The sequence below is a fragment of the Rana temporaria genome, chromosome 4 (assembly GCF_905171775.1).
Source record: "Rana temporaria chromosome 4, aRanTem1.1, whole genome shotgun sequence".
Classification (NCBI taxonomy): Eukaryota; Metazoa; Chordata; class Amphibia; order Anura; family Ranidae; genus Rana; species Rana temporaria.
Genome location: NC_053492.1, coordinates 430,882,372 through 430,909,855, shown reverse-complemented (window position 1 = coordinate 430,909,855; position 27,484 = coordinate 430,882,372). Strand labels below are relative to the sequence as shown.

General features: G+C 43.2%; 1 protein-coding gene across 2 annotated transcripts in view; it reads right to left on the bottom strand.

Annotated features, from left to right (window-relative positions):
- Nucleotides 1–27,484, bottom strand: part of GPATCH2 (G-patch domain containing 2) — a 249,658-nt gene that overhangs the window by 44,922 nt on the left and 177,252 nt on the right. For both annotated transcript variants that reach the window (XM_040351439.1, XM_040351440.1), the window contains exon 8: nt 23,383–23,447. In XM_040351439.1, coding sequence (XP_040207373.1) covers nt 23,383–23,447 — 65 coding nt within the window. The remainder of the gene's footprint in view (nt 1–23,382; nt 23,448–27,484) is intronic.

Sequence of the window (27,484 nt, the reverse complement as noted above, 5' to 3'; positions counted from 1 at the left end):
GTCTTCACCAGAAGAAGAATAACGTTTTGGACCGAACCTGAGTCCGATTGAAAATCTGTGGGGTGAGCTGAAGAGGGCTGTGCACAGGAGATGTCCTCACAATCTGACAGATTTGGAGTGTTTTTGCAAAGAAAAGTGGGCAAATATTGCCAAGTCAAGATGTGCCATACTGATAGAATCGGACCCAAAAAGACTGAGTGCTTCGATAAAATAAAAGGGTGCTTCAAAAAAGTATTAGTTTTAAGGTTTGCACACTTGTACAACCATATTATTTTATTATTGTGTTGTTCAACTGAGTTGTACAGTTTAGTTGTCACATTAAAGGTGGAAAAATGTTTGGTCTTTTTTTACATCACAGAAACCTGACATTTTATATCGTATGTATGTATGTATGTTTGTGTATATATATATATATATATATATATATATATATATATATATATATATATTACACACACACACACACACACACACTATATTTTCAAAGGTATTGGGAGGCCTCCCACACACACATGAACATTAATGGCATCCCAGTCTTAGTCCATAGGGTTGAATATTGAGTTGGCTCACCCTTTGCAGCTATAAATGCTTTAACTCTTCTGGGAAGACTGTCCACAAGATTTAGGAGTGTGTCTATGGGAATGTTTGACCATTCTTCCAGAAGCGCATTTGTGAGGTCAGGCACTGATGATAAATGAGGAGGCCTGGCTCGCAGTCTCCGCTCAAATTCATCCCAAAAGTTTTCTATCGGATTGAGGTCAGGATTCTGTGCAGGCCAGTCAAGTTCCTCCACCGCAAACCCGCTCATCCATGTCTTTATGGACCTTGCTTTGTGCACTGGTCCAAATCATTTGGTGGAGGGGGATTGTGGTGCTGGGTTGTTTTTTTGGGGTTAAGCTTGGCCCCTTCGTTTCTAAGGAGTCAGCATAACAAGACATTTTGGACAATTACATGCTCCCAACTTTGTGGGAACAGTTTGGGGACGGCCCCTTCCTGTTCCAACATGACTGCTCACCAGTGCACAAAGCAGGGTCCATAAAGACATGGATGAATGAGTTTGGGGTGGAGGAACTTGACTGGCCTGCAGAGGAGACTGCAAGCAAGGCCTTCTCGTCCAACATCAGTGCCTAAAGAAATAATGGTCAAACATTCCCATTCTCCTAAACCTTGTGGACAGCCTTCCCAGAAGAGTTGAAGCTGTTATAGTTGCAAAGGGTGGGCCTTCTCAATATTTAACCCTACAGACTAAGACTGGGATGCCATTAAAAGTTCATGTGCGTGTAAAGGCAGGCGTCCCAATACTTTTGAGAATATAGTGTATTCAATATATATTTATACAGTATCTCACAAAAGTGAGTACACCCCTCCCATTTTTGTAAATATTTTATTTTATCTTTTCATGTGACAACACTGAAGAAATTACATTTTGCTACAATGTAAAGTAGTGAGTGTACAGCTTGTATAACAGTGTAAATTTGCTGTCCCCTCAAAATAACTCAACACACAGACATTAATGTCTAAACCGCTGGCAACAAAAGTGAGTACACCCCTAAGTGAAAATGTTCAAATTGGACCCACAGTGTCAATATTTTGTGTGGCCACCATTATTTTTCAGCACCGACTTAACCCTCTTGGGCATGGAGTTCACCAGAGCTTCACAGGCTGCCACTGGAGTTCTCTTCCACTCCTCCATGATGACATCACAGAGCTGGTGGATGTAGAGACCTTGCTCTCCTCCAACTTACGTTTGAGGATGCCCCACAGATGCTCAATAGGGTTTAGGTCTGGAGACATGCGTGGCCCATCCATCACCTTTACTATCAGCTTCTTTAAGCAAGGCAGTGGTCATCTTGGAGGTGTGTTTGGGGTCGTTATGTTGGAATACCACCCTGCGGCCCAGTCTCCGAAGCGAGGGGCTCATGCTCTGCTTCAGTATGTCACAGTACATGTTGGCATTCATGGTTCCCTCAATGAATTGCATCTCCCCAGTGCCGGCAGCACTCATGCAGCCCCAGACCATGACACTCCCAACACCATGCTTGACTGAAGGCAAGACACACTTGTCTTTGTACTCCTCACCTGGTTCCAGCCACACATGCTTGACACCATCTGAACCAAATAAGTTTGTCTTGGTCTCATCAGACCACAGGATGTGCTTTTAGTAATCCATGTCCTTAGTCTGCTTATCTTCAGCAAACTGTTTGCAGGTTTTCTTGTGCATCATCTTTAGAGACCAATTTGATGCAGTGTGTGGCGTATGGTCTGAGCACTGACAGGCTGACCCCTTTAACCTCTGCAGCAATGCTGGCAGCACTCATACGTCTATTTCCCAAAGACAACCTCTGGATATGATGCTGAGCACAAGCACTCAACTTCTTTGGTCGACCATGGTGAGGCCTGTTCTGAGTGGAACCTGTCCTGTTAAAACGCTGTATGGTCTTGGCCACCGTGCTGCAGCTCAGTTTCAGGGTCTTGGAAATCTTCTTAAAGCCTAGACCAGGGATATGCAATTAGCGGACCTCCAGCTGTTGCAGAACTACAATTCCCATGAGGCATAGCAAGACTGACACCCATGAGCAAGACACCCAGAGGCAGAGGCATGATGGGACTTGTAGTTTTGCAACAGCTGGAGGTCCGCTAATTGCATATCCCTGGCCTAGACCATCCTTATGTAGAGCAACAATTATTTTTTTCAGATCCTCGGAGAGTTCTTTGCCATGAGGTGCCATGTTGAACTTCCAGTGACCAGTATGAGAGAGAGAGCGATAACACCAAATTTAACACACCTGCTCCCCATTCACACCTGAGACCTTGTAACACTAACGAGTCACATGACACCGGGAGGGAAAATGGCTAATTTGGGCGAACTTAGACATTTTCCCTTAGTAGTGTACTCCCTTTTGTTGTCAGAGGTTAAGACATTATTTGGCTGTGTGTCGAGTTATTTTATGGGGAAAACAACGCTGCGCCCGCCTAAATGAATCCAGCTAAGTATTTATCGGAGTACAACACTCACTTTTTTACCTTGAAAATAGAGGGTAAACTGTGCCTGCGTGTTATACACAGGGGGCTATGGAAATTTTTTATCTTGAAACTTCCCTCTTAAAGTTAGGATGCGTGTTATATGCCTGTGCGTGTTATACGCCGATAAATACGGGGTATATATCAGGCATCATCCCGATACCGTTGTTTAGAGCGGGCGATCAGCTATCCAAACTTAACAACCGATGTGGCTAAAAGCCGCTCGGTTGTTATGCCGGAGGAGCGGGAGGGGACATCCCCCCCTCCCGCCGCCTTTTGCCGCACTGACCGGGCCTCCCGTCCCACCGGGAGACCCGATCCTCCATCCGCCGCGTTCTGTGTTCAGGCGGAGACTGACACTAAGCCGTAAACGGCTTTGATTCAGTCTCCGCATTGAAACCACGGAAGCGGCGTCATGACATCACTTCCGGGTTTCTCGGCAGCCAATGGCGCCGGATTTAAAAAAGTACACAGTATTCAGAATCGCCGTTTTCGGCGATCTGAATACTTTGAAGTGCAAAGGAGGGCTCGGAGGTCTTTTAGACCCCGATCCCTCCATAAAGAGTACCTGTCACCACCTATTGCTGTCACAAGGGATGTTTACATTCCTTGTGACAGCAATAAAAGTGATCAAAATGTAAAAAAATATAAAAACACAATTTAATATTATAAAAAAAAAAAAAAAAAAATCAGAAAACAAAAAAAAAAATGTTTTAAAGGGTGAACCTCCTCAATCGCGCGATTAATCGTGAGTTAACTATGACATTAATGCGATTAATCGCGATTAGAAATTTTAATCGCTTGACAGCACTAATATATATATATATATATATATATATTTACATGTTTTATTAAAAAAATAGGATCATATATATGGTTTTAACATATATAATAAAAACAAAAAATATATATAATTATTAAATGTAATTTTTATTATTAAAGAAATGTAATTTGTCATTTTTATAGGGCAAGTTAGTGTACACAATTTTGGTTGGATAGTAAGGATCGTCATTGAAATCATTTTGATTCAGATTTGTTTCTCTATGTTACAGGGAATATCCACAATTAATTTTCCCAGAATAGGAAATATAAAAAGTAACCTGAATGTTTGCTATGTGCAACTGCTCAACTTGGCCTTGGCTGCACTTTTCCTTTACTAAGAAATCCTCCGCCGTCTGGTAGGAAGTTGGGTGCATGTGTATCCACATAAAGGTGTAGCCATACAATCCTTCCCACTAGACAAAGGACTTGTCTGTCTTTCCCGTCACACATCCTTTGTCCTGCCTCTCCCGTTATTTATCATGCCTTTACAATCCTGCCTCTCCAGAGACGGCGCACTGTAAACGTGCACCAAATCCATCCCAAAGTCCTGGCACGACCGCCGCGCTGTCCTTACAAAGGATAATGCATTGTTTTCTTCTTGCCTCTAATTAGTTATTTAAACATATGTTCAGCATTTAACTCTAAATGTTTGCTTTTTCCCTAAGCTCAGAGACAGCTGTCCAAGATGTGAATGCCAGAAACATTAAAATATCAACATCTGTTGAATTATGTAAATTTAGTGGAATATAATTGAGCACGAGTTGGGATTGATCAAATTCAGATTCAGGATTGAAACATCAGGCCAGAACCCCAGCTAATACATTGGTGCGTGTTACAAATTACTGGAAGAAAAAGACGATTCTTTGGCTCACTTGATACACGGGAGCAACAATGTGAAAAAAAAGAAAAGAAAATCCATTTCAGAATTTAAGAGTGCATCATGTACAAACTTGAGCATTTTGTATTAAATCCAGGTCAGAGGACACAGCTTGATGAGTTGATATCTTGGCACTATCTTGTGTAGTTGGCTGCCGGTGGCTCAATCCCTAGAGTTCCCGATATCCTCCTCTTCTGAATGGCCAAGAATAGGAGCCAAATTGCAAAGTGTTGTGTTCCCTGGTTCCACCCCTCCCTTTAGAATCACTGTACTGGAACATGAGAGGTTTCATGTCATGTGACGAGGGACTGCAGTCTGCTACAGGAGCGACGGTAAAAAACCATGGAGGCCATCGATTAGAGGTTAATTGAGTAATGTCTGGTGAGGGGAATTAGCAACCTACAAATTGTTGCCTGCAATTGCTCTTTGAGGATAGTTATGCGTTATTTTGCATTTTTGTTTAATTCCTTTGTGCATTTATGTTGTCATGCATTTCCATTAATACATATATGGGCCTTTTAATGTGCATAAAAAAATGGACGTGGATTTTGTTGGCCAAAGCATTTTAGAACATTGCACAGATGTGAACCACCACCATTAAAGGAATGACAGCTCTGAAACCGGATGCGACTAAATCCTTGTCACTTCTGGGGGAATGGATGTTCCTCCATCTCCTCTGTATGAAGGGATCTCAGCCACTTAAAGGAGTTGTAAGTGGCTGAGGTGAAAAAACATCTGGTGTTGGCGCCCCCCCCCTCCCCCGAGCCCCCGTTTTACTTACCTGACCCGTCGAAAGTCCCACGCGGTCCCGAGATCCTCTTCGCTGCAAAGCCTGGCCGCTGATTTGCTAGAGCGTATGGATTGAAAGCAGCGCAGCCATTGGCTGGCGTTGCTGTCAATCACAGCCAGTAACGCGGAGGGGCGGGGCCGAGTGATACAGTGAGCCGCTATGGCCGCTTGCTGTATCACGGGAGCGCGCCCGCAATTACTGACCACCATGCAAGCTCTCGCATGACTGTGGTAAGTAATTGCGGGGAGGACCAGAGACAGCCGCCGAGGGACCCCAGAAGACGTGGATCTGGGCCACTCTGTGCAATACGAACTGCACAGTGGAGGTAAGTATGACATGTTTGTTATTTTAAAGTAAAAAAACATTTCCTTTACTAACGCTTTAACAGTTTACCATGGTCCCAGGCTCCCCAGAACAGAAGAGCACGGGAAATACTGAGGCCATCCCGGAAAGTGGCGGTACGGTTGCTGACAGAATGTATACAGTATATATGTACAGCAGTCAACAAGTACTTAAAGGAGAAGTCCAGCTTGAGCTTATTAGGCTGGGCTTCTCCTCTGGATCACAAGAGTGCAATTCGTTTTGCACTCCTGTGACCCATTTTCAGCAGAGAGTGGTCTAAAGTCCGCTCTTCGCTGACGTCACTGCCATCAGTCGGGGGAGCGCTTAATCTCAACGTCCAAGTCGGGACCCGCCAACTGCCCTGATTAATGGCAATCTCAGCAAGCGGCTGAGATGCTGAGACGGCCCCTCTCCCACCCCTTCACTGCTCAGCGCTCCAATGAGTGCTGAGAAGAAGAGCAGAAGTGATGCTGACTGACAGCCAGCATCGCTCTGCTCGAGGAGGAGTGAGAACCAGAGCCATCGGCGATGTTCGGTGGCTCGGTTCTCAGTGCAGAGACGCCGGGGGACAGATGCAGAATTACTCTGATGCTCCATCCACCGAGGTAAGTATGGATAGGGGGAAAAAAAAAAAAACATACTTCTCATTTAAAAGACATGGCACACCTGACCTGCACATGTGTTAAATTGCATAAAAACACATAAATGTAAATTCTTATCCTCAAGGATAAGAACTCTAACAGCTAATATTAATTGGATGCAGGTCTCTCTTAAGGATTTCTGGGCTCCCTGGCTGATAATTCAATCACTGAGCTCCATTACTTATCACGGCCACTGAAAGGCTGCATTCACACCTAAGCAAAGCGATTTTCAGGTGTATTTCAATGAATTTCAAGCATTTTATATGTGTATTCAATCTTCAAGCATCTTTGCTTTAGCCATTGGAAAGCAGTAGGGAAGGGGATGAGTTTTTACAGGCTAAAAGAATGTCTAAAAACACCCAAAAAATAAAAATGCATGACAATGCTCTATTCGCACATTTTCATGCCTCAAAAGTAGCTTTTGTAAGAAGCATCGCCTTGAAATTAGAGTTGCATATAATAAGCTGCTATGTATCTAAATAAATGCAATATTATGTAATATACTGTATATGATATGCCACTTTAAACTGATTATGATATATATATGTTTTTTTTTAGAAGGCTTGTACTTCAAAACTGGACAGCCTTCCCTTGAAGAAGCCTGACATATGGGCGAAACATGTTGGGAAGTCCATCTTACAGTGCTGTCTTGCCAATATTGTGTTATACTGCACTTGCCAATTGTTAAATTTTTTAACAATGTTTTATTTTGTTCTTCAAAATAAAAAATAATCTTTTAAATATTATATTTGATATTATTTCAACATTACTCTGCACCTAAAAAATCCCCAATACCCCCCCCCCCCCCCGTTCATCTATTTAACCTAGGGATGTGGTGCTAAAAATAAGTTGGTATGTCCACAATCAACAAAAAAAACTTTCCCTAGCTTTTGGAGTGTCAGGGGGTCAAAGTACAAATGCCTAAACGCCCATATGTGAACTGCCACCATTGAAATACTGATGATTTTGGATATTGAGCTTCAAGCTCCAGAACTCTAAGGCCCCGTACACACGACCGGATCTGTCCGCTGGGAGTTATCCGCGGATCAGTTCCAGCAGATAGATCCGGTCGTGTGTAGGGCCTAGCGGACATTTTCAAGCGGACATTTGTCCAGCCGACGGTTTTCCAGCGGATAAAAATTTCTTAGCATGCCAAGAAATCTATCCGCTGGAAACCTGTCCTTCGGACTTATCCGGTCGTCTGTACAGACTCACCGGATAAGTCCGTCCGATCCCCATCCCTCGCATGCGTCTAAATGATTCGAAGCATGCGTTGAAGTATTTACCTTCCAGGTTCGCGCACGTCGCCGCATCATCGTCGCGGCGACGGCACGGCCACGTCACCGCGGATGTTTTTGATCTGATGGTGTGTACAGCCATCAGATCAAAATCCGCCAAAATCCGCCAGCGGACATATGCGATGGAAACGCTCCGGCGGACCGTTTTCATCGGATATCCGCCCGTGTGTACAGGGCCTAAAGCGTTTTTCAGGCATTTTTTTTAAGCATTTTTTGTAACCTTTTAGGATTCTTTTTTAAAGGGTGATTACTCCACTGCATCCCCATTGCACTCTCAACTTTGTTGGAATACTCCCCACACCTTTATCCAAGGTGGGAGTTTGCTGCTGTATTTTTTCCTTTTGCTATTTTTTTCGTTTGATTGCTAGCAGAGTGACCTTTTTTCATGTGTGGCTATTTGAAGTTTTTTATATTTTTATTGCATTCCTTGCCACGTGTGTGTACTTGCAATGCTTTTTTATTAAATGTTTTTACACTATGAGGAGCACCTCTATTTTTTCTTTTTTATACCACTTTGGGTGTTTTGAGCTACTATCGATTAACCAACCTCGGTTATCTATCTTGGAAGAACAAGTGCTTCAGTAACCATTTCTGGATTGGACACGCGGAGTGAGGACCCCTGGACCCAGACAATCGGTCTATACAAGCCCTGACGACCCTCCCACCGTATGGTGGTTGAGAGGGTCCACCAGTTCTGGTAAGGGTACCCACCCATTTACTTATTTACTTGTCCAGCACTGAAGATATTTGGTATTGAAGATATCTGCTCCACCCAACACTGGAAGTTTACATGTGTAATTTTGACTCCACATTCCCCAGCAGACTTTGTTATTTGCAGGATTGGGTTTACGCCTACATCACTGAGGCACACCTGATCAACAGTGGAATGTTGGCCTTGGAGGACTGTTTTTACAGCTGACTCTTTGTCTCTTTATTACAAACATCCAGTTTAGTTTCATATATTACTTGGTTGTATTCATTTTTTTTCAACACATGTATGGTGATTACACCATAGGTATTTCACATATGTATATTTGCTTGTTGATCTTGTTTAGAGCACGGATCTGTATGTAATTTTGCCATATAGGAGCATTTTTTCACACCACAGCTCCCAATGCTCACCTCACAATTTCACAGTTTCACCATTGTGTATTAAGAGGTACTAGGCTTAGATATTAAGTCATCTACCTTCAGGGTACACATCAATTTCACCCTTTTTAGGGTCCTTTTATACTTTTGGGCGCTACATTTTCTTTTCCACATTTTTTCACCTTACATCCATATGGTATGTTGGCAGCCTGATCTACACTAAACATTTGGTTTGCGCATTATTGTATATACACCTATTCTTTTTTAAAGCATTTTAGAAGTGTATTACAAGCATTTTTGAAGTGTATTACAACTGTTTTACAGTCTCAGGCAATTTTTTTTAGCCAATAGGTGGAGGAGAGGGAGAGAAAATTAGCGGTGTAGAGCTGCTGTTTCAGTAGAAACCCGCTTGTAAAAAAAAAACGTTTAAGTCAGGTGTTTCTATTGAAGTCTATAGGGCCAAAAATGCTTGTACAGGTATTCGGCCAAAAAGAAGCTCATGTATTTTTTTGAGCGAAAAGGATTTTGCTTCAGGCGACAGAACGCTCGCATGTGAACAAGGGCCATTGAAATGAATGGAATTTGGCTTGTTGAGCGTTTTAGAGCTACAAGCTTCAAGCAAATAATCGCTCAGGTGTGAACGGAGCCTTAGGCACACTGGTGTGATGCGGGAACCAGCACGATTCCTGTGCGATTTCCTGCATTGCATCTGACTTGCAGGCAGTTAACACTGCTTTCTGTGAACCGCTGCAAGTTTCAATAGAAAGTTAATGACAACCCCAAATCGGTTCGCAGTGAAAAATGTGGAATTAGATTGCATGGGTCTGAACACCCATGCGATCCGATTCCAGCACGGACCAAAAAAAGTGTCCTAGATCATTTTGGTGCGAATGCAATGCGATTTTAGACATACAAACTGTATGGCTAAATTTGCATCACACAGACATTGCATGTGATGCGGTGTGAATCACATACGATGTCTGGAATCGCATAAGTGTAAACCCAACCTTAGGCATGAATGAGGCCTAAATTCAAAAAAGTAACGCTGCCCTTTACTGCTCGAGTCTCAAATGATTCCCTCTGAATTAGAATCTGCTAATATTTGAGCTGTGGGGTGGCCTTGTCAGCACCCCGTCTTAACAAAGCTTCATTATTCAAATCAACTTGTCTCGGGTGCAAAAATTGTTGGCTGAACCAAATCAGATGGCGGTTGAATACAATAGCCGGCAGGGAAGATTCGGTCATCCGTGCTGTTTAGCGTGCATGGGGAAATTGACTGATCTAAAGATGCATTTCTAGCTTGAGTCTTCGAACAATCCTCTATACAGAAGCAGCAGGAGGGCCTAGCTGAGAACATAACTATGGTGACCTCATCACTGGGATCAAATTCAAATATAAGTTGGAGACGCCTTTTACAATATGAATTCTATGTGGACTTCGCATTTCTAAAAACACATATAATGAGGCTTTCATTTATCCAGAACAGCCCTGTCTATACCTCTCCAAGATGGAAACTATCCTGGGAAATAGGAGTGTGGAGTTACCCTATATACACACAACCCAGAATAAAAAGGCTACTATGCAGGTACCAGGATTTACAGAGTAATGCATCTTCTCTGGGTCAGCATCAGGAAATAAATGCCCACACTGGGTGAGTCCTGAACAAAGATGGTGCCATTCTTCAGATATTACAATTGTCATTTTTATTTTAGCTATCTTATACGGTTTTCACTTTTGTGCACTCTCTCTAGGTTCAGCTGCACATCATTGCTCTGAACCGGCTTCCTAAAGCCTCATGCACACGATCGGACTTCCATCTGACTTTTCTGTGGATTTTGGTCCGAAGGGCATTGGCCGTGAACTTGGTCTGCATACACACGGCAGAACATTTTCAGCCAACATTCACCAAACCACGTGGTTTTTCAGCTCTTTAGCGCCACCCTTTGGGCAACTTCTGCTATTGTTGTCTGATGTTTAGTATTGGTTCCGAGCATGCGTGTTTGTACTTTGGATTTTAGTCTATCAGATGTGTGTACACACGATCGAACATTCCGACGAAACACGTTTTGTCTGAAAATTTAAGAGCATGCACAGCCAACATTTGTTGTCGGAAATTCCGACAACAGTCGTCCAATGGAGCATACAGACGGTCGGATTATCCGATTAAAAAATGTCTGATGTCCGATCGCGTGTATGGGCCTTAACAATGATGATGGCGGACCATGCCTGTGCAATGTGTGTTGGCACAGCCTCTTGTAGTCTCCACCAGTAGGGTTTCCACCTCATCCCTTTAAGGCCGGGTTCACACTGGTCCGAAAAACATTGGAAGCCTCATGTAGCATGACGTGTGAAAATCAATGTTTCCCTATGAGAGCCGTCTTAACTGGTCCTACACAAGTCGGTCCGACTTTGAAAATGCTCCCTGTACTACTTTGGTCCGAATTTGATCCTACTTCAGCCCATTGAATATCATTGAAGTCGGACCAAAGTAGGATCCTTGTCCTTACCATCCGACTTTTGACATCCGACATGTGATTACAGCAGCAATAAAAAGAATTTATCTCACACTGGGATTGTTTTGATCGGTCAAAGAACAAGTCAGACTATCACAAAGTCGGATCAAAGTAGTATCCTGTTCATGAAAGTCATGGATGTCGGACCAATGTAGGACTGATGTCACAGAGCAAAGTAGGATGAAAGTCGTACTACTGTCATGTTGTGTAGTGTGAACCCAGCCTGAACCCAAAGACGTATGAATTACACTAATTTAATGCAGGTAATGCACCAAGTGAGCTTAATTACCATCTTAATGAGCCACAGAACCTGTGTAATAATATGTGTTTGGTTTTAAAGGGATGAGGTGGAGTGGACTTGGAAGGTGGTTCTCACCACATAATAGAAAGTGCCAATACAAGAACCTTCATGGCGGGGTCACCAGGTCTTATTTTAACGAAAGCTGCAATTTTCAAAAAAATTAAAACCTCCTCTGAAATGACATTTACATGTTAATGTTCTTATATTAGATTGTGCTGATTGGGTTTACATATATTAATTAATAAACTCCGACGCATGCTCGGAAGCATTAAACTTAATTTTCTCGGCTCATCGTAGTGTTGTACGTCACCGCATTCTTGACAGTTCAGAGAACTTTTGTGTGACCGTGTGTATGCAAGCCAAGCTTGAGCGGAATTCCATCCAAGGTTTTTCCGACGGAAAATCCAATCTTGTGTACGTGGCATAAGAGATACAGCTAGCTTCTGCCATAACCCCGTTATTTAACATCAAAGTAATGACGTATATATACTGTAGGCAGTTGGCAAGCGGTTAAAGAGGTTGTAAACTGCTGTAGTAAAAAATAAAAATAAATACTAGCACATTATGAAATACTTGAAATGCAGTGGGCTGGCTCCTGGGAGGAGTTATTATTATTATTATTATTATACAGGATTTATATAGCGCCAACAGTTTGCGCAGCGCTTTACATCAGGGAAGACAGTACAGTCACAATACAATCAATACAGAAGGGATCAGAGGGCCCTGCTCGTTAGAGCTTACAATCTAGAAGGGAGGGTCAAGTGGAACAAAGGGTAGTTAGCTGTGGGGGATGATCAAATGAGTTATGCAAATATCTGAATGCCTGGATGAGTGGATGCCAGTCTGAGCTGTGGGCGCTCCTTAAATCCCTAGGGGATGATCACATTTGGTGCAGGGCCTATATTATTGTAAGAAGTGAAATCCAATTAAAGAGGTTGTAAACCACTGCAAAAAAATGTTCCCCTGTAAGAATATTGCATAATGTGCTAGTATGCACATAGTATGCTAGTATGAAATACTTGCTTTGAAACAAAGCCTTCCAGCAGTGCGTTGTCACAGTTGAGAGGGCTTCCATCTTCCCCTGGTCTTTCTTTCGAGTTTGCGGACTCACCGGTTGCATGCAGGGTGAATATCTCCTAAACGGTGCACGTTTAGGAGATATTTATTTTACCTACAGGTAAGTCTTATTATAGGCTTACCTGTAGGTAAAAATTACAAAGCGGACTTTACTACTGCTTTAATAAAAATAGTGAGCCAGGCAGTCAGGCTGGGGAGGAAAGATCTCAAATTCTAGATCATTGGTCCCCAACATTTTGGGCACCGGGGACCGGCTGCGTGGATGAAAATTGTGCCAAGGATCGGGACGAGGGTTGGCACGCGGGGGATAAGCGATTTTTTGCGGGTAATTTGTCAGTGTATTAGTTCTATTATTACATTGTAGTAATAAATGACATAGTTCAATTCAACTCCGCATAATGCAGAATCCATGGGATCCCTGAGCATGTCGCATGCCTCTAGATGCCGAATGTCACATCACCTGCCACGTTGCCTGTCACCAGATTTGAATTGCCACGTCAACTGCCATGTTGCTTGCCTCCAGATGAGGAATGTCACTTGCCACATCACCTGCCACCACGTTGCCTGTCACCAGATGTGGACTATCACTTTCCACACTGCCTGCCACCAGATGCGGAATGTCACTTGCCACATCACCTGCCACCAGATGCGGAATGTCACCTGCCACATTGCTTTTCACGAGATGTGGAATGTCACTTGCCATGTCACCTGCCACCAGATGCGGAATTTCACTTGCCACGTCTCCTGCCATGCTGCCTGCCACCAGATGCGGAATGTCACTTGCCACATCACCTGCCACCAGATGCAGAATGTCACCTGCCACATTGCTTTTCACGAGATGCGGAATGTCACTTTCCACATCACCTGCCACCAGATGTGAATTGTCACTGCATTGGTGGCAGCACTGTTCCATGTGGTGGGTGCCGAGTGAAGGCAGAAGAGCGGTGATGTATGGGCGGTGAAAGATGATGTCATCTCTCTGCTCCCCGCACACCTCCGACATTGACGCTGAAAGGGCGGAAAAGCAGCGATGCAGGGGGGGGGGGCGGAGAGAGATGATGTCATCCTTGCTGGCCCGCCCGCTCGCTTATCTCTTCCACCTGGTGCGAATATCCTAGCCGCCCGGCTGTCTCATACCGACTGTCAGCTCTCTTATGCCGCCCGTCCGCACCCACGGCCCGGCTAGGGGGATTGACGACCCCTGTTCTAGATGATGCTGGATGTCCTCCAGCATCAAAATGAGACAGATTTGTAGTAGCATCTAATGCACACTCGGAAAAGCTCACAGTGTGCAATTAAATAAGAGTAAGCAATTTCAGTACAGGAGCCGGTAGGTACACAACTGTGCAAGACTAAGGCCTCGTACAGACGAGGGGACAGTCCGCTGAAAACGGTCCGCCGGACCGTTTTCAGCGGACATGTCCCCTCGGAGATTTCTGTCTGATGGTTGTACACACCATCAGACAGAAATTCGTGGGGACAGACAGCGCGGTGACGTGTCCGCGACGATGACGCGGCGACGTGCGCGACGCTGGAAGCTCAATGCTTTCACGCATGCGTCGAAGTGATTCGACGCATGCGAGGGATGGCGGCCGCTCGGACATGTACGGTGAGTCTGTACAGACGACTGAACATGTCCGATGGACAGGATTCCAGCGGACATGTTTCTTAGCATGCTAAGAAACATGTGTCCGCTCGAAAACGGTCGGGTGGACAAATGTCCGCTGGAAACCTGTCCGGTCGGCCGTACACACGACCGAACATGTCTGCTGAAACTGGTCAGCGGACCAGTTTCAGCAGACATGTTCGGTCGTCTGTACGAGGCCTAAAGGGAAGACTGCAGTTTAAATATAAACTCCAAACTTTTTGTATTCACTCTGATGAGTAGCATGTTACACGTTGGGATCACAAATACAGGCTGTGATACTGCTAAAAGAAAAAAGAAAAAAAAAAATCATAATTTAAGGATATTAAAAAAAAAAATAAAATGTGTCTGTATTATGGGTCAAGGGTTCTACTTCGATATAAAAAAAAGATGAGATTTTAGTTATCTGCAGTGCTCACTAAAAAAAGTTTAAGCGTAGATTAAACATTTCCATCAAGAAACAGAATTAAAAGCTTGAACGATTATTATATTCTTTTTTTGCACAGAACTCCCTTTTTTTCTGTCAGCCCATAAATATTTACCCAATTGCCTTAATCAGTTGATGGACTCCGCATACCGCTAATAGTACATCCACTTAACCAACAATCTAGCGCTCAATTTTCCAATCCCAATATATTAACAGCTGCTCAAAAATGTAGTAATTAATGGTTTCATTTATTTTTGGCAAACTGGATGCAGTGACAAATAGTTGTGTATCTAAGGCAAATTAGGACTCCTTCCCGAATAACAGATGACAGACGGGAAAAACAAAAGAGGTGAAATGATCTTTTTATCTACAGAGAAAAAGTTGTGGTGTAAAGAAGAGCTCCAGACAAATGACAAAACTCTTCTTTGGTTCAGATGTGATGATTTACAAACTAGGGTTGTCCCGATACCACTTTTTTAGGACCGAGTACAAGTACCGATACTTTTTTTCATGTACCCGCCGATACCAATTACCGATACTTTTTTTCATGTACCCGCCGATATCGATTACCGATACTTTTTTTTTAATGCCATGTGACAGTTTGACTGATGGGTACTGTTAGATGGTACTGATAGATGGCACTGACTGATGGGGACCGATAGATGGCACTGACTGATGGGGACCGATAGATGGCACTGACTGATGGGGACTGATAGATGGCACTGACTGGTGGCTGGCACTGACAGGTGGCACGGACAGGTGGCTGGCACTGACAGGTGGCACGGACAGGTGGCACTGACAAGTAGCTGGCACTGATAGGCGGCAGTTATGGGCACTGACAGGTGGCTGGCACTGATAGGCGGCAGTTATGGGCACTGATAGGTGGCTTGCACTGTTAGATGGCACTGATAGGCAGCACTTATGGGCACTAATGGTACTGACAGGTGGCTGGCACTTATGGGCAGGCACTGAAATGCAGCAATAAATGACATGAGGAAATGCTTTGCTGCAGCTCCTATCTTGGTACACCGTGCACTCGGCATCAGCAGACATCTTGTTACACCCAGCCCGAACAATATGGGCTGGGTGTGCCAAGATAGGCGTCGGGAATGTCCAAGCTGACGGCGACCGCTTAGCCCACTGAGGGTGCCCGCCCACTCTGCCTGATCCACCTACTGACACCGTACACCCTCCCCACCCACTGAATCCGCTCGCCCGCTCCGCCCACTGAGGCTGCCCGATCTGCCTACTGACGCCGCCCACCCTCTCCCTGACGTCCCTGCCAAGAGAAGACAGTGATTATCACTAGCAGCCGCTAGCGATAATCGCAAGAGGATCAGGCAGGCTGGTTGCACCCAAGTTGATCAATCAACTTGGTACATTTAGCCTGCTCATTAATGGTTCAAATCTCATGTATGGCCAGCCCCAAGTCTTCCTCTCTGTCCTTCTACACTGACACCTTCTACATATTGCCTCATACAACTGCCTGAGCCCGCTCGCTACTTTTTCTCCTCTATCCAATGATGCAGCAGTGGGTACTTGAACTACCAATGGAAAGGTCTCTCCCATGGGTAAGGAGGAAGGAACCTAAAAGGGTTAGTTCACCTTAACATAAATGTGACCCAAAAAACGAACACCCTTGCGATCTCCACTGTATTTAAGTGGTTGTAAACCAATACCTATACCCCTACCTGGACCCAGGTGGTACACAGAGATGCAACAAATCCTCCTACATAAGTTGTACCCGTTTATCTACATCTGTCTTTCCCCTACATCCATTCAAAGTGCAGAATTTACATAGTATCTCTCAGCTCTGAAAAGCAGGGGGCCTAGAGTTGAAGTTACATCAGTGAGGAGCGCTATGAGAGCTGATTGGAGGCAAGGGACACACCCCCTTCACACAGCACACAGGAACAGAGCTGAGGCTGTCAATCCCAGGTTGTGTCCTCCCCATCACAATTTTTCTCCTGGTGTCAGGAAAACTTATCAGAAAAGACTCATACAGATAGAGGCACAAGGTAGAGGATAGAAATGACACGTAGTGCTCTGGATTGAGACAAGTACACACTATGGAGGGATATGCTTTGTTACTATTTCATGTCTCAGGTTTACAACCACTTTAACGTCAGCAATCTTGAGCGGCCAATGTCCCCACGGCTGGTCCAGCGCTCTGGGGGTATAAAAGCCCCACTCTTTTCTGGGCAGTTTGATTCTGATTGGTCACCCTAGGACTACAGAACACTTCATCCTCTCCTCACCTCTATGACATAGGGGGAGGAATAGTCCACAAAGAGAGCAACAATTTACAGCACATACAGAGATCACAGGAAATTATAAGCTTACTAGATGGCATAATCAATGGGTATTTTTGTACTTATCAAAAAAAATAAAAAAGGAGTGTCTAAATCAGGGGTGGCCAACCAGTGGCCCGGGGGCCACATGTGGCCCGCGGAGCCCTCTGATGTGGCCCGACGACCTCCTGCTCTGGAATGGCGGCTTGACAAGCCCAGTTTGCAGGTTGACAACCCGTCATACCACAGCATCAGTGTTGTGAATGAAGCTGGTGGTAGAGGAAGCCGATGCTTCCTGTATAGCCCTGGTTTTGCCACAGGTGGAGTCTATGGCAAAGTTCAGCTAACCCGCAGGATAGACATAGGTGCACTACGCTGCACCCATGGTGTGGGTAAACCGCAGCACATCAGTGTGAAAAGCAGTCTTAGGCCCTTTTCACATGATCGTCCATACCTAATCGGATCCTCAATTCACCTCTACAGATCGGCAAATGTAAACAGACTTTTGTCCGTTTACGCCCGCCTACCTCCAATCCGATCCTCTAAAAAAAAAATGGAAGGGAATTCATACCCTTCCATCTGGGCGGATCAGATCGGAGGCCCTATAGAGTAGCCGTGACCTGTCATTCGCCTGCTCCGCTCATTGTGGCCCGCGACTGGTTACCAAGTTCCTTAAGTGGCCCTTACTCTTCAAAAGGTTGGGCACCCCTGGTATAAATGGTAAATTTAAGAGATAAAAAAGGAGAAAATAAGAAAAAAAGTTTGTTTACATACTTTAATAATAATAATAAAGAAAAAAAACACAATAAACCTTAAAACCAAGAAAAATGCCAAAAGCTTGGAGGATTCCCTGCATTATTCAACATCTATTTTGAACAATACCATTAAGATGCCTTCCTTTGTGGTAAAATATATATTTGGTATACTCAAGAGATGACGCTTTTATTTTTTACTTTACAAAGTATCTCTTTAAGGATGCAGAATTTTTAGGAAGTCAATAGATTTGGTATTGGTCGACATCCGCTGCGTTCTATCAGAGCGTAGACAGATAAGAAGTCTTGATGAATGTCAAATTTTCAACATATTTTCTAATATGATTATGAAGAAAATTTGTTCGATAATCCATTATGGAGCTCACCTTGACAAAGGTCACAAAACGATGGTGGTTTAACTACAGAGACTCTTCAGACAAACTTTCGGAAGACAGTAAAGCTATTGGGCTAATTTGAGAAGTACGAAACCATTGAGATATTATGTGCAGGAGGCAATAACCCACAGCAACCAATTTTACCTTTCCCAATCTCAAAGTAGGATTAATAACTAAAAAAGATACCTTTCTATGGATAACAATCCCATCTTCCACACTATGACCTGCTGACCTGATCCCGATCCAGCACACTGGAGCTGTTTAGGGCTACCATAGGGGGCGATATTGTGCATTCAAAGTTATAGAAAGTGTTGGTTACCATCCAAAGGGATTTTCCAACTGGGTGATTGTATCTTCTGAAGGTGTGAATTGGTGTGTTTATTGGCCGAGCAGGAACATTCTTCCTTCCCTAATAATGAACTATGTGTCAAAAAAAAATGTTTTTATATCTGGTAGAAAAAATATATATATATACATTTTTTAAATTGGAACCCCAGCAACTTGCCTACTTTGTGTTTCTAGATCTCTCTCCACATGCTTTATTAAACGTCAATATTTTTAAATGGACACCTTACTTTTTTGTTAAATTAAACTTTTAATTTTGGTTATGTCATCGGCTTCTTTGAAAAAATGCGCTGCCCCTGGGTACTTGGGGAAGGACACCCGTTGGCGCCTCTTATCATACTGCCAGGGTAATATAAGCACTACATATACCATAAGTCAATGGGAATGCACAATTTGGTGAGCATGTACTGTATATGGTGGGACTCTGGGCTGTCTCCTGATTACATGTAAATGCCCACATAGTCAGCCACACACTGGTGTCAGAAGATCCATGGATGTAGGTGAGTCACGAACGGGTGTTGTGCCGATCATTTTTAACGTGAACTGTTAGGGTCGATTCGGTTTGTTGCAGGCTGGCTGGTAGTTGTCCTTTCATGTGCTCTTTGATGCAAAGGCTAGTTTTAGGTTGGGGTGGTTGCCATTTGTTTGTACAGTAAAACCATGGATTGAGTGTAGAGAAAAGGATATCACCGCTCCAGGCCTGCCAAACTCCTCCAGATTAGAAGCCCCAGATGCTGGCAATGCCTGTAACAATGCAAATGGGAAGAAATACTGGACAGCCGCACTCCAAAAACATGGATTCAAAAATACATGCCACAACAGATCAGAACGGACAGAAGAGCTGACGCATTTCACATAGCCCAGCTATGACTAAGCACTGTTTGTTAGTGTGAAACGCGTCAGCTCTTCTGTCCATTCGGATCTGTTGTGGCATGTATTTTTGAATCCATTTTTTGAATAAAGGCAAAAACTTTTTTTGGAGTGCGGCTGTCCAGAATTTCTTCCCATTTGCATAGATTGAGAGTAACTTGGTTTGAGAGCGTTTTGAAAGACAAGCAACATTTTTTAATACATTTTGACTTGATATACAAGCGAAGTAGTGTCATGTCACAACCGAGTATAAAAGAGAAGAGAAGCGCTTCTAAGTATAGCATTATGGTTAAATTTATTGAAGGTACAACATTTATCACATGGTTGATGATTAAAAAAGACACATCCAAGTATGCAGGCATCCGGGGTAAAGCTGTCCACATAGACCATTCTGCGGACCACCATCGTTCCTTCCACGCTGTGCTCCATGAGCGCTTAAAGCCTTACTTTCAGATCGCTCTACTGCAGGGTAGTCTTCCCAGTCATGATTGCAGACTGACAGCGGTGAGAGCCGGCGGTGTGGAGGACAGTCTATGTGGACAGATTTACCCCGGATTCCTGCATACTTAGATGTGCCAATTTTAATCATCGACACTTAGAGGCGCCTCTCTTCTTTTTTATACTATGTAGTTCCTGCTGGATTTTGCATCTAATCCCCTTGTGGAGACTTCCATTTGTAGATGGACATTTTATGGTTGCACAACTATAAATTAAAGGACTTATGAATAAATGGTTGTGGAACAAATCCTCTGAGATTCCATTATTTCTTATGGGGCAATTCTCTTTCATATAAGAGTGCTTTGGATTACAAGCATGTTACCGTTGTCTTGTCGAGCTGGTTCCTCCATCGGATAGGTTCCTGTCTCGACTGCGCAAAAACGCGGCCAGGCGCATGCGCAGTAGGAGGCCACGGAAATCTCAGAGCCTCAACAGCTGATTGTCAGCTGTAGACGAGCTCGCTCCTGATGCCCGATTATACACGCTTGGTAATACACAGCGCTCTATAGTACACACCGCTCTACACAGCAAGGGGCGGATGTGATATTGAGCAGTGCTTTTTTGATTGGTTATACACACCGCTCTATACAGAAAGGGGCGGGTGTGAGACGTGTATTTTATTGAGAAAACCATCCCCCAAAAAAAGACTGCTCAATATCACATCTGCCCCTTGCTGTATAGAGTGGCATGTATAACCAATCAAAAAAGCACTGCTCAATATCACATCTGCCCCTTGCTGTATAGAGCGGCGTGTATTACCAAGCATCAGGAGCGAGCGTGTCTACAGCTGACGAACAGCTGTTCCCGCTCGAAGGTTTCCGTCAGCTCGGATTGCGCCTGCGCAGTCTAGAGGGAACCATATCGATAGGAGGAACCAGCTCGGCAGAACACCGGAACTAATTATGCTTGCAATCCAAGGTTTTACTAAATAGTTGTGCCGATCCTACCCGTCCACAGAAGTAAAGCATGGCATACTTATTCACAATTATGCTTTGGCAAGGTACAGCTAGGAAGAAGCACGACTGAGAACTAATTCTCCATAGGGTGTAACAGCTGCTCCTGGTCACACAAACCGAAAGAAAATAAAAAATAAAAGTACATCTAAAATGGTTTGTAAGAAGTACGGATGCTTTTCCAGAAGGAAGGTAAGTACCTTGGAAATAGTGTTGAAATCCTTCTGGCTGGAGTTCAGCTTTGAAACTGCAGATCTAGCATGTCCATTAGAAACCGTCCTGACATACCATTCTAGGTTTTCACACCTCCTATGGTAAGGAAACCTTTGTACAGCAGGAGATAAAACAGCTTTGGGGAGCATGTATAAGTAAATTTGTGATCTGAAAGGCCGTCTGATTTGCTACTAATTTTGTTGCTAATTCTTTGCAACATTCTTTTTCTTTTGTACAGTGAATCTGGAAAGTATTCAGAGCGCTTCACTTTTTCCACATTTTGTTACATTACAGCCTTATTCCAAAATGGATTAAATTCATTATTTTCCTCAAAATTCTACAAACAATACCCCATAATGACAACGTGAATGATGTTTGAAATCTTTGTAAATTTATTAAAAATAGTATGCATGAGGATGGTGGGCAGTGGGAAGAATGCTCCTTACATTGGTGGATAGTGAGAGGAATACTCCATACATTGATGGGCGGTGGGAAGAATGCTCCTTACATTGGTGGATAGTGAGAGAGGAATACTCCATACATTGATGGGCGGTGGGAAGAATGCTCCCTACATTGGTGGATTGAGAAAGGAATACTCCATACATTGATGGACGGTGGGAAGAATGCTCCCTACATTGGTGGATTGAGAGAGGAATACTCCATACATTGATGGACAGTTGGAAGAATGCTCCCTACATTGGTGGATAGTGAGAGGAATACTCCATACATTGATGGACAGTGGGAAGAATCACTCTTTACATTAGTGGATTGAGAGAGGAATACTCCATACATTGATGGACAGTTGGAAGAATGCTCCCTACATTGGTGGATTGAGAAAGGAATACTCCATACATTGATGGACAGTTGGAAGAATGCTCCCTACATTGGTGGATTGAGAAAGGAATACTCCATACATTGATGGACAGTGAGAAGAATGCTCCTTACATTGGTGGATTGAGAAAGGAATACTCCATACATTGATGGACAGTGGGAAGAATGCTCCCTACATTGGTGGATTGAGAAAGAAATACTCCATACATTGATGGACGGTGTGAAGAATGCTCCTTACATTGGTGGATAGTGAGAGGAATACTCCATACATTGATGGGCGGTGGGAAGAATGCTCCTTACATTGGTGGATAGTGAGAGAGGAATACTCCATACATTGATGGGCGGTGGGAAGAATGCTCCCTACATTGGTGGATTGAGAAAGGAATACTCCATACATTGATGGACGGTGGGAAGAATGCTCCCTACATTGGTGGATTGAGAGAGGAATACTCCATACATTGATGGACAGTTGGAAGAATGCTCCCTACATTGGTGGATAGTGAGAGGAATACTCCATACATTGATGGACAGTGGGAAGAATCACTCTTTACATTAGTGGATTGAGAGAGGAATACTCCATACATTGATGGACAGTTGGAAGAATGCTCCCTACATTGGTGGATTGAGAAAGGAATACTCCATACATTGATGGACAGTTGGAAGAATGCTCCCTACATTGGTGGATTGAGAAAGGAATACTCCATACATTGATGGACAGTGAGAAGAATGCTCCTTACATTGGTGGATTGAGAAAGGAATACTCCATACATTGATGGACAGTGGGAAGAATGCTCCCTACATTGGTGGATTGAGAAAGAAATACTCCATACATTGATGGACGGTGGGAAGAATGCTCCCGACATTGGTGGATTGAGAAAGGAATACTCCATAAATTGATGGACAGTGAGAAGAATGCTCCTTACATTGGGGATAGTGAGAGGAATACTCTATACATTGATGGACAGTGGGAAGAAGGCCCCCACTATAGACAGCTTAAAAGAATATTGGTGCAAGTTGTTTCTTATTTAAGAGGCAAAAACTGCTCACAGCTCAAGGAACCCCTAGCAACGTCTGGAGAAACCGTGGAGGTCCACAGAACCTTGGTTGAGAAAAGTTGGCAGAAGAAACCAATGGAAGCTTTATTGGTGCGCTCCAATATATATTAGGGCTGCTCTAATTGCATGCCATTACATTTTCTAGAAATTGATTTGTGCTTTACATAATAAGCCCAGGAGCTGATATTAAATAAAACACACATATTTGGAAGGACAGTATAAAATACATCACATCTTCACCGCAAAGAATGGTGCTTTTTTAACCTTCTGGTAGACCTGTCAATGCCCAATATACATAGTACGAACGCCCCTACGCGCACACAATCTGTGTCTCACCTGCTAGCAGTTTTTCCCGAGCAATTTTTCTTATGTCCTCGATCTGACCGGGTATCTCGTAAGAGCTGGAGAAAGAAAAAAAAAAATACAACTTTAAGAACACTTTTTAGGGCAGCAGATACAATTCAGTTGAAGCACATACAAAAAACTTGGCAAAAAAGTTTCTAAAGTAATGTACATATGGTTGTTATGTATTCACTCATATTGTCTGTACCAGTAGCGAGGGCGACAACACCTAATAAAGACTACAAATTCTGTTTTCCTCTTAGGGCTTCTGTTGAACAACACAGTACCCCCACCTCTAAAAGTATAACTAAAGGCAAAACTTGCCAGGTTTTATTGCTGTCTTATGTCGCGTACACACGATCGGAAATTCCGTCAAGAAAACCGTGGATTTTTTTATGACGGATGTTGGCTCAAACTTGTGTTGCATACACACGGTCACACAAATGTTGTCGGAAATTCCAACGGTCAAGAACGCGGTGACGTACAACACGTACGACGAGCCGAGAAAAATTAAGTTCAATAGCCAGGGCGACTCTTCTACTCGGAATTGCATACACACGATCGGGATTTCCGACAAGAATTTTTTTGGATGGAAAATTTCAGAACCAGCTCTCAAATTTTTGCTGTCGGAAATTCTGACAGAAAATGTCCGATGGAGCCTACACACGCCTACACACCGAACGAAAGCTCACATCGAAGATTTCTTGTTGGAATTTCCGATCATGTGTAAAAGTATAACTAAAAGTATAACTAAAGGCAAAACTTTTTAGGTTTTATTGCTGTCTAGGCCCGTTGGGCAGATCCGCCCTCTCTATTTGTCCTGTTTACTATTACATTAAAAGTAAAAGAAAATTCCAAATTTTGGGTTGTTCCCAGAGATAAAATAGAGGGGAAATCTTCCAATTGGGACACTAGTTCTGGTGACCTGGGGGTTCCCAAGGTAGTCCCTTAATTTCCTAACTTCCTGTTTGGCTACGGGACAAGAAGTGAAGGAAAATCTCCGCAATAGGACACAGATGGCAAACAAACATCTGACAGGGCTTATAACCTTCCCTTGCTCTGTCCAAAATAAAATCCTACTTTAACTATCTGTTTACAGAGCAGATACTCCCACCATAAGTCCGATTCCAGATTCTGGCTGATGTGACAGAGTCCAGGTATTAAATTGTAATAAAAATGTTCATGAATTGTAGTCCAACACAAACTACTATGTAGATAACTGCCAATTAATAAGGACATTTATTTTTATTTTATTTTTTGTTGTTTTTTTTGCCAAAAATACTAAACGAAGATTTACTTTGCCTGCCAAAATAAATTATTAAGGGGCGGCGGTCAAGGATCTTTCCTACCTTTCTCTAGGTTGTATAATTTTTTTCATGTTAGTTTTCTAACCTTTTTTTGTTCAATACTGCATTATTTTTTGCCATTTAATTCCACTTTGACTTTTTGTCTCCTTTTGAAGATCAAAACGGTTCCTTCTGAAATTTTGTGAATTTCAGACAAGTTTTGGAAGTTGGGTAAAATAGGGTGGAGCACGGTCAAATAAGTCCCTAAGATAAACTGACTCTGATAGCATTTCGGATAACAAAAAATCATCACGAATCAGCATGCAAGATTTATTCTAAATAAAAAAAAACATTTAAATAAGACATTGTTCTAAGGAAAGGGGGAGAGACATGTTTATCAGTCTATGATATCGAAGATGTCGCAGTGTACAGGTGACCATCTCCTGGGCTAGAGGACACGCAGTGTCACATTGTCCGCTGTCACATAGTCAATCTCCGCCATCACATTAACAATCAAATTCAAGGACATCTGTTGCAAGTGACGTTTTCCTGATACTGACCGGGTATATAAATGCTCTTCAGGCTGTTTACAGGTGGGTTGCAGGACGATAACAGATGGCCTATCAGATATTTTATACCAAATCGTATATAGATGTCAATATGCATATTGCCGAAGCTCAGGACTTTCCAAACAACATGACCCTGTTTCTCTGTCAGAGAAAGTTTAAAGACGAACTCCAGGCATATAATAAAAGATTACAATTTAGTTACCGATTTATTAAGGGATTGCTAATAAACTGGTGGATTACCCTACTACCCCTTACATAACATAGATTATGTGCAAAAACACACCACAGATTTTAACAGTTGCACAACATGGTAATTTGCGGATAAAACATGATTTTTCATTGAAAATAGATTTTGATTTTTCAAATCAAAATTGATAAAAATAAAACCATAAAGTCTCAAACAAATGTTCGACCCAGAAGTATACTGGTATTGCCAAAACGGGAGAGATTTACCTTTAAGTTCCAAGACCTTTAACTTTTCCCTTGTGTCCAGAGTGGAAAGCCCAAAAGAGCTCAGCAGCATGGGACCAACCTGCTCCTACCCCTCCTATAAATACGCGCCACAAGTGCGCCCACTTTGGCATCAACGGCGGCTTGTGACCTGGGCACTGGAACAGTTGTCAGAAGACGCAAGACTTTTGTATAAAAATTCTTATTATTGTAAATAATGCTTAGATGTGCTTAATATTCTGTTACTAATAAAACTATTTAATACCTCTGATGTCCCCCTGACAAAGTGGGCTGTCCTGTAACCGTGAAATGTGCATAGAGTAACCCTTATTCCATTGTTTACTAATGTTAGACAAGGAAAAATTGTTTATACAGTGCCTTGAAAAAGTATTCATACACCTTGAAATTTTCCACATTTTGTCATGTTACAACCAAAAAACACAAATTAAGTTTATTGGAATTTTATGTGATAGACCAACACACATAATGGTCCTTTTACACGGGCGTTTCGCCCGGTGGACCCTGCTTTGCTCATCCCGGGAACGATCCGCTGATTCCAGCTCAGTAGGCGGATGACAGGTCCGTCTCCGCTCACTGTCCAGAGATGGACCTGTCCGATCCGCCAGACAGATGGAAAATAGAGTCACCATCCGTCTGGATATTTACGGACAGGATCGGATAGCAGCGGGTGTCAGCAGACCTGTCCATGTATGATAAGGTCCGCCTAAAATACTGATAGGCGAACCTGATCGCAAAGTCTGTGTGAAAGGGAAAGAAAAGGAGGGGGGTGTAGGTTGGCGCTGTTCTGATGAGAGAGTAAACAACCGCAAGGTAGCCTCTAACTAGGTATATACCTATGTGTGAAAGGGCCTTATTGTGAAGTGGAAGGAAAATTATAAATGGTTTTTAATTACTATTTTTTTCAAATAAATATGTGAAAAGTATGGCCTGCATTTGTATTCAGCCCCCCTGAGTCAATACTTTGTAGAACCATCTTTCGGGCTGTCTCCGTGTCTGCTCTGCATATGCAGTGGACATGGACCTGTAATCTGCTGGCTCGGCTCATGGTGGCCCGTGACTGGTTACCAAGTCGCTCAAGTGGCCCTTGCTCCTCATAAGGTTTGGGCACCCCTGGTTTAGCTCAAAGCATTTTAATGTGTTAGAATGGCCCAGTCAAAGTCCAGACCTAAATCCAATTGAGAATCTGTGGCAAGACTTGAAAATTGCTGTTCACAGACGCTCTCCATCCAATCTGACAGAGCTTGAGCTATTTTGCAAAGAAGAATGGGCAAAAATGTCCTCTCTAGATGTGCAAAGCTGGTAGAGCCATCCCCAAAAAAACTTGCAGCTGTAATTACAGAGAAAGGTGGTTCTACAAAGTAGAAAGGGGGGCTGAATACAAATGCACGCCACACTTTCACATATTTATTTGAAAAAAAAAAATTAAAACCATTTAGCACTATGCTTTCACTTCACAATTATCTGCTACCTTCACATTTACATTTTTTGGTTGTAACATGACCAAATTTGGAAAATTTCAAGGGGTATGATAAACTTTTTGAAGGTACTGTATTTGCACATATATTAAATCAGTGGTTAACTAAAGCCCCGTACACATGGCCGGACCTTTGTCCGACCAAAATCACATCGGAATTCCGACAAAATTGCATCGGAATAAAAGAGAACATGTTCTCTATCTAAACTCCCGACGGAATTCATCGGAATTTCCGATGAAAAAAGTCTGTCTGACCTTTTCCATCGGGAATTCCGATCGTGTGTACGGGGCATGAG